The 7,391-nt window shown below is 35.3% G+C and overlaps 1 protein-coding gene across 4 annotated transcripts in view; it reads left to right on the top strand.

The window, feature by feature from the left end:
- Positions 1–1,448: 1,448 nt before the first annotated feature.
- CLHC1 (clathrin heavy chain linker domain containing 1) overlaps positions 1,449–7,391 on the top strand; it is a 38,228-nt gene continuing 32,285 nt past the window's right edge. Inside the window, exons 1-3 of one of the 4 annotated variants that reach the window (XM_024119051.2) lie at positions 1,449–1,640; positions 5,564–5,751; positions 7,073–7,213. In XM_024119051.2, the coding sequence (XP_023974819.1) occupies positions 1,464–1,640; positions 5,564–5,751; positions 7,073–7,213 (506 nt within the window). In that variant the 5' untranslated portion in view covers positions 1,449–1,463. Of the gene's footprint in view, positions 1,641–5,563; positions 5,752–7,072; positions 7,214–7,391 lie in introns of those variants that run through there. The other 3 variants (XM_007107045.4, XM_028497177.2, XM_055089184.1) reach the window with 3 other exon arrangements.

Raw genomic sequence — 7,391 nt, 5'->3', positions numbered from 1 at the left:
TTCTATCCTGTTCCATTGATCTATATTTCTGTTTTTATGGGAACATATGTATATGTATAACTGATTCACTTTGTTGTAAAACAGAAACTAACACACCATTGTAAAACAGTTATACTCCAATAAAGATGTTAAAAAAATAATTAGGTCTTTTAAACTTTGAAATTATTTTGGTGTCAACTTCCTCCAATATACGGCCTATGGGCAGTATTTATTGGCCATATATGTTATTTTAGATAACTAGGTATCAATTATATTGCCAAAACACGGTAAAATTGATTTAGGCATTTATTCATCACAGCATTATTTATAATAGTGAAAATATCCAACAGGTGGGGAATGGTTAAGTAAGTTATTGTGTATCATACCATGAAGTACTATGCAATTGTTAGAAGTCATGTTTTTGAAAACTATAATATTTAATAACATGGAAAACTCCTTTTAATATTAAGTGAAAAAAATAGGATACAAAACTGAGTATAGAGTGTGATCCTAGTTTTTATAATTATAAGCATTGGAAGGAAATACACCATATTAAGTAGTCATTATTTTTTGGTGGTGGGATTCTGGATGATTTTTGGTTTTTCATTAATTTTCCAAATTTGGTTTATATTTTCCAAATTTTATACCATGAGTATAAACTTCTGTGATGGGAATGAGGGGAGTTAAAATGTTCTACCTTGCCACACGTTTTTAAGCAAATCATGGGTTCTGTTTAATGTTGATGTGAATAGATCTCAGGAACCAACTTTTGTATCCAACTCTAGTTGGGTAATGATTCTTTACTAAAAGAGCAGTGAAATATAGCTGCTTGAAAACCTCACTCAGAAAGGTACAGTTTGTTATCTTTGACATCACTGATGTACAGATTTTAGCAGAAGTCCTGACTTCTTACTTTTCAGTTAGTACGTTCATAGTAAAAATAAGAATTATAATAAAATTCATCATAAAAATAAATTCATGAATTATTTATAGCTATTGTGTGTTGGATAACTGTGACTGGGCCAGGTAGGTACATGCGTAGAGAAATATTTGACCTTGTTTTCTTCATCAGGAGGCCTCCAAACTAGTTTTCCCACATGAAACAAATAAAGAAAATGCTAATAAACCTTCTGTTAGAAAGTGTTGAGTTAAAGAAACCATTCAATCATATGATACATATACTTGTTTAGTAAGAAATGAGTTCTTTATTGACTGGTATTCTATCCCAGAGGTATAGTATAGCACATGGTAGTAGAATGATCAGACCTTTTAATTCATAGGTTGAAATATTTATTTCAGAGATCCATGAGACTTTTTTTTTCTGAAACAAATAGACGTTTTATTTAGATCAATATTTGACTTAATTTATTTTAAGCTTTAGATTAATTGATGGTGTTTTTCTTTCAGGCTTATCAAAGTTTTGGCTTTGTTGCAAAAGCAAGTCAAGACTTTTCTCTGGTGAACAGGTGTGCAGACTGTGACATATGTCCGTCCAAGAAATAAATAAACATGCAGTTCTCCCTCCTATCATTAGTAGAAGTGACAAGGAATTTTTGGAAAGAATGCAAAGATACATAATTACAGAAACTGAAAGAGTGGGCTGTAATGAGGAAGGACCTGCTGATGAATATTACATCATATACCGAAACGTTTTTGATAAGGTATCATAATGCTTTAAGACAACAGAGTTTTTATGTAGTAGAAATGGTCTGTCTTGACAACTAATATTCCTGCCTTAGTAACACCACTGCTTGTTTGACTACATTCCATTTGTCAGTTTTGAGAAGTTCATCCAATTTGTCAGAAAGGGATGAATGGGGAAAATGCAATGCTGGATTTATATTACTAGACAGTTAATGAGTGTTTCAGTTATTGTAGCTTAAGTGCAGGCTATCAGTTTTTGAATAACAACTTAGCTGTGCCCTCTAATATCATTTTGACCTTCCATCTCAAATCCTTATCTGATTTGTTAGGAATTGGGCTGTAAGCAGGAACCTGGTAGTTCTTTGTCGTTTTGGGTTGGTTTGTGGTATAATTAAAATCTTCGTTTAGATTTGATCTAGCATATTAAATTGAGGCTCCTTGTAGATTAGAGGTCTAGATAGGCATGGTAAACAAGGGGTTTAACTGCACTGAATGTTGGAAATATGGAGGTCAGAAAATGCTGTGGCTTTATGTAACATTTGATTTTGCTTTTCAAGGTTTTAGAAATACCTGCTTTTCCTTAAAAACAATTGCAATATGGCCACCGATCCTCATTTTTTTATCTCACTTTTTTTTTTTACCCACGTAAGATGCCCTGACAGTAAAATCAGTGAAGTCAGCACTCTTTCCTCCTTACCTAGAAGAAATAATTACTTATGTGAAGACTTCTGTAAACTATTGGTCTCTGAGTAAAACAGCCATAGGCAAAATAGGAACTCAGTGTTTTGTTTAAATTTTAAACATTGCACACTGAGTCTTATTTCTCCTCTAAATAAAAATATAGTGCCTCACTCTAAGGAAAAGTGAACACAAAGTAGTGATATATGCCTACAAGTGGAATTAAGAAAATTGATGCATATCCATAAAAGTATAAAAAGGAAAAAAAGAATCTTTTCTTCCTTTTAAGTCATCTGGAAAATCTGTCTTTTGGAACTGGTACACTGGCAGGTTAGCTTCATTTTATAAGTTGTTATGATCAATGAAATTGTTTTGGTGTTTTAGTCATTAAGGAATATATTAGGTGAATATTTAAAGGTAGTGAAGGTAGTGGATTGAATAGATTTTATAAATATCAAGAATCATGCTGAGACTCTACTTGTGTGAAATCAGCAAAGGAAAGTTATCATAATTTTAACATACTCATCTTTGCATGTCCAAACGCTAACACTTGTCAGAAGTTTTCTTACATGAAGAGCTCTCTGCTTTAAATTAGTATAGTTATAGTGAAGTCATTTTGGAGGAGCTTTGGTAAATTTAATTCTTAGAGAAAAGACCTGGGATTAAATAAAAGATAATTTCTGTATCTTTAGTCCTTTTCTCCCTACCCCCTAGGATTTCCATTTGGACTGTTTGTACATTGTACAGTTATAAATTGTACATTTGTACATTGTGAAGTATCCTATTCTTCAGGACTGAGAGGGGATCTGAAATAAAAATCATTTGGTACTTAGAGAAACTTTTATTCTAGCTTCTCAATAACATAATCTGCCTTTCCATTTTCATGTTATTCCAAAACATTTGATTGTTAATAAACTATTAATGCCTGCCTTCTCTAATCTTCCTTCTCTCTTGGAAGGATCTGGTTGGGCAAAAGATGAAAGTGTCAGCTTGCATCTCTGAGTACTTAGAACCAGAGAACAAATACCAAATTCTGTTTAAAATCAAAGATAGAGGATTTGGCCTAGAGAACCATGCCTAAATCAAAGCAAGGAGGACCTGAGGCTGTGTAACAAGAGTTGAGGGTACGTTGCAGAGAGAGCCAAGGACTTAGTAAGCAAAGGACTTAGTAAACAAAGAAAACAAAAGCTAGGAAGAGTGAGCTTCAACAGATATGGGTGAATTATGGAGGTAATTGGACTCCGGAAAGTGACTGGCCTTTTGCATCCTGGTAGCATGTTGTACAAATAGTGTATATTCATGTGTAGGTGTTGAGGTGGAATGGATACCATTCCTCTTCTCCCTCAGATCCCTGTACCTGGTAAGGATGGCTCTGTTTTTTTTTTTTTTGGGGGGGGGGGAGGTTAATGGAAACCTTAATACCGGAGTCTGAAACTTGAATCCCTAGAGGCCAAGAAGGTCATATAAAAGAGTTAAGTGGACTGGCTTTAACAGAGTAAGGAATCATGGGGACTGTGGTAAAATGAAAAACCAATCCAATCTAAAGCTCCAGCTGATTACTGCCATTAAGGAATGGTGGTTCCACGTTGGTAGATTTTTCAGTTTTCAAGAGAAGCTGAAAATTTGGGTTTTGGGTGAAATTTCCTAAATTTTAAAATATTTTGTGGACCAAGCAAAACTGTTCTACCTCTGGCATACAAGTTTTCCTCCTTTACGTTAATGCATTTTTTGTGCATTCTTAAAGATTCCTATGGGTGTTCTGAAATCTATTTCTTCTAGCAAACCCATATGGGAGCTGATCATGATGTTACTACAAGTTTGTTTTCTATCCATTAACATATCTGAGTTGTCTTGAATTGTTGCAGCACATCATAGACGCTTGTGGAGTGGAGGATGGCCAGGAACCGTGGGGTATTTAATTTGGAAGACCACAGATTAATGACCTCTATTTTATTGAAAGTTGCTGGGTGGCAGTCCTTTGGGTGGATAGGTAGTATGGTCATGTCAAAAAGATGACCAGTATCTCCCATTCAGATATCCTTTCCTGGTGCTTGGCATTGATCAATTATCTCCTTATACCATTTTTTTTTTTTTTTGGCCGCATGGCTTGCGGGATCTCAGTTCCTCTACCAGGGATTGAACCCGGACCATGGCAGTGAAAGCGTCGAATCCTAACCACGACCACCAGGGAACTCCCCTCCTTATACCATTTCTTGATAGACCAGATGTCTTCCTGGATAATTTTTTCTAGGTATTTTCTAGCTAACAGTGTGATATACCAGAGACTAGAGATGTAGTAAGGGTAGAAAGCGTAATTGTACCTTTCAGAGAAAACTGTGGATTGATCACATCTATTCTTTATATGCCTCGACACCTTCTGAAATCCTTGTGAGCAGAATTTGGCAACCATAAATTATTTTTAACTTTTTTTGTTTTTTAACTTCTTTAAAGTGCTCCTTAGTTATTATTGTTTTTTTGTATGGGTAATGCCTACACAAGATTAACCAGGATAAAAAAAAAAGAAAGTAAAAGAACCAATAAGAAGAGTATACAGTGGAAAGTCTGGTCCTTCTCATCTTAGACCCTACTTCCCTTTCCTTCTCTGTAGGTTTCTATTTTCTTCTATTATCAATCCAGAGATATTATGTAGGTTTCCTTCTCTGTAGGTTTCTATTCTCTTCCATTATCGTTCCAGAGATATTATGTACTTAAACACCATTGTAAACCATGAATGTAAGGTATGAAGGGTTTTCTCCAGTTGCACTTGACATCTTGGGATTAGAAATGCAGTTTGGAATTGAGAGTATTGATCAGCTAGTAGGAGCAGATGGGTTAGAAAAACAGGGAAGTGAAGGGAGTCCAGGATTTTAAGGTCTGAATGAAGTCAGAGACTAGATAGACTTGGAGGTAACGAGGGACGATATGTAATAGTATTTAAGAGATCCAGAATTGGGATAATTAGATCTGGTATTGGTTTTATCTGACCTCTTATAATGTATGTGTTAATTCCTAGTAGAGCAAAAAACATGTTTTTTTTTTCCTCTCTCATATTTAAGCTCACAGGATTGTAATGATTCACAAAGAGAATATATTCAGTAACAATTAACTGTCTTTAATAGTCAGTGGTATTTGCATATGAATGCAAGCTCAAATTTGTAAAATTTTAGATTTCTAATTGCCTATCATGTTTCATTAAAAAAAATCTGTAATCTATATTTGCAAGTCTTTTGATCCATAGTCTTCTAGAAAAATCATATTTTAGGTAATAGAGTATGTTACTGCATACAAATCCATTCTTACTTCAATCAAAAAAGAATACGATGCCTTTATTGAGACAATAAAGAAAAGCCAAAGAACTGCATTTTATCTTCATGGAAAACTTAAAGTTTTGGCAGGAGAGCCCACAGCATTGGTATATCATAGGAAAAGAATAACTCAACTTCAAGCAAAGTAAGTATATTAGTAAGTAGCCCAAAAGGTGATAATTGTTACTTGGTTATATTAACTAGCCATTGTAACTATAACCAGTGGTTCTTAGTCTTTTTCAATTTCAATTTTATTTTAAAGCCATGTTTTTATGTTACCCTTCCTATTGAAATTACTATGTTTTTACTTGAAAAATAATACTAATTCTGTTTGAGAATTTTATAATATCTCTTAGGATAATTGGAGGCACATTGCGGTATCATAAAATGAGGGATACAGATAATTGCTCCAGGTGATTTCTTGCAGGAAGGTTTAATAGTACAATTTCATGATTACCATCTGAAATAGAGCACTTAATGCTCTGATGCACAAAGGTAAATAACCTACGGGGAGAGGATAAAATGCTCACTCTTGTTAAGTAGTCTCAGATTTTCAGTGTTCCATTTGGTAATTGATGGGTAAATTATTCTTATAGATAATTTCAAGTCAACCTGGAAAATTATGTAAAATTTGACCTCCACTTCTGGTAATGTGACTTGCTAGATGTTGGGATAGATCTTCCTATTGGGGCAATATGCTACATAAGGTGGTGAAAAATGTTTTTTCCAAAAGTAACAGGAAGCTGACAAGGTAGTGACAGAAATATTAGGGCAAAATCATAACAGAAGACAAAAGATAGAGAAGCACTAAAGGTTCTTTGACCCTGAAAGCATTTATTAAAACTAGTGACCAGGGCTTCCCTGGTGGCACAGTGGTTGAGAGTCCGCCTGCCGATGCAGGGGACACGGGTTCGTGCCCCGGTCCGGGAAGATCCCACATGCCGTGGAGCGGCTGGGCCTGTGAGCCATGGCTGCTGAGACTGCGCGTCCGAAGCCTGTGCTCCACAACAGGAGAGGCCACAACAGTGAGAGGCCCGCATACCGCAAAAACAAAACAAAACAAAAACTAGTGACCATAAGCTTTAGTTTTTAGTCTGTGGCACAGGGGTACAAAAGGTAGAGCCCAGGATCTATCTGCCCAAGGGGTGTAGTCTACTGGGAAATCCTCCCCATATAAAGCTGGGATGATAAAGGGCTACACCCTTGAAGAGTGAACAAGAGGTAAACTGCTCCACCTTTGAGGACTGCATGGAAAATTGCTTTCTGCTTAGCAGACTGCTAACAGATCCAGGGCTTATTTTGGGGGTGATGAAATGTTCTGGAACTAGAAATGGTAGTATTTGCACAACTCTTTGAATATGCTAAAATTCACTGAATTGTATACTTTACAAGGGTGAATTTTAAGGTATACGAACTATATTTCCGTAAAGCTATTATAAAAAAAAATGGAGGACAGAGTGAGAAAGTTATATTATTATGTCTAATCACAACTCAAAGAGAAGAGAATATGGGACAGAGACAATATTTGAAGAGAACATGGCTGAGAATTTTCTAGAACTGGTGAAAGATATCAATTCACAGATTCTGGAAGACCAAAGAATCCCATTGTAAGTAATAAGAAATACTCAACTAGATTTACTGTAGTGAAATTGTCAAAGATAAAGAGATCATGAAAGTAGCTGTGGATAGGAGCAATGACTGGATACCTTCTCATCCATGTTGTAGCATGTATTGGAGCTTAATTCCTTTTTATGGCTGAATAATATTCCATTGTTTGTATGTACC

This window comes from Physeter macrocephalus, chromosome 12 (genome assembly GCF_002837175.3).
Source record: "Physeter macrocephalus isolate SW-GA chromosome 12, ASM283717v5, whole genome shotgun sequence".
Taxonomy (NCBI): domain Eukaryota; kingdom Metazoa; phylum Chordata; class Mammalia; order Artiodactyla; family Physeteridae; genus Physeter; species Physeter macrocephalus.
This window is presented reverse-complemented; position numbering and strand designations above follow the sequence as displayed.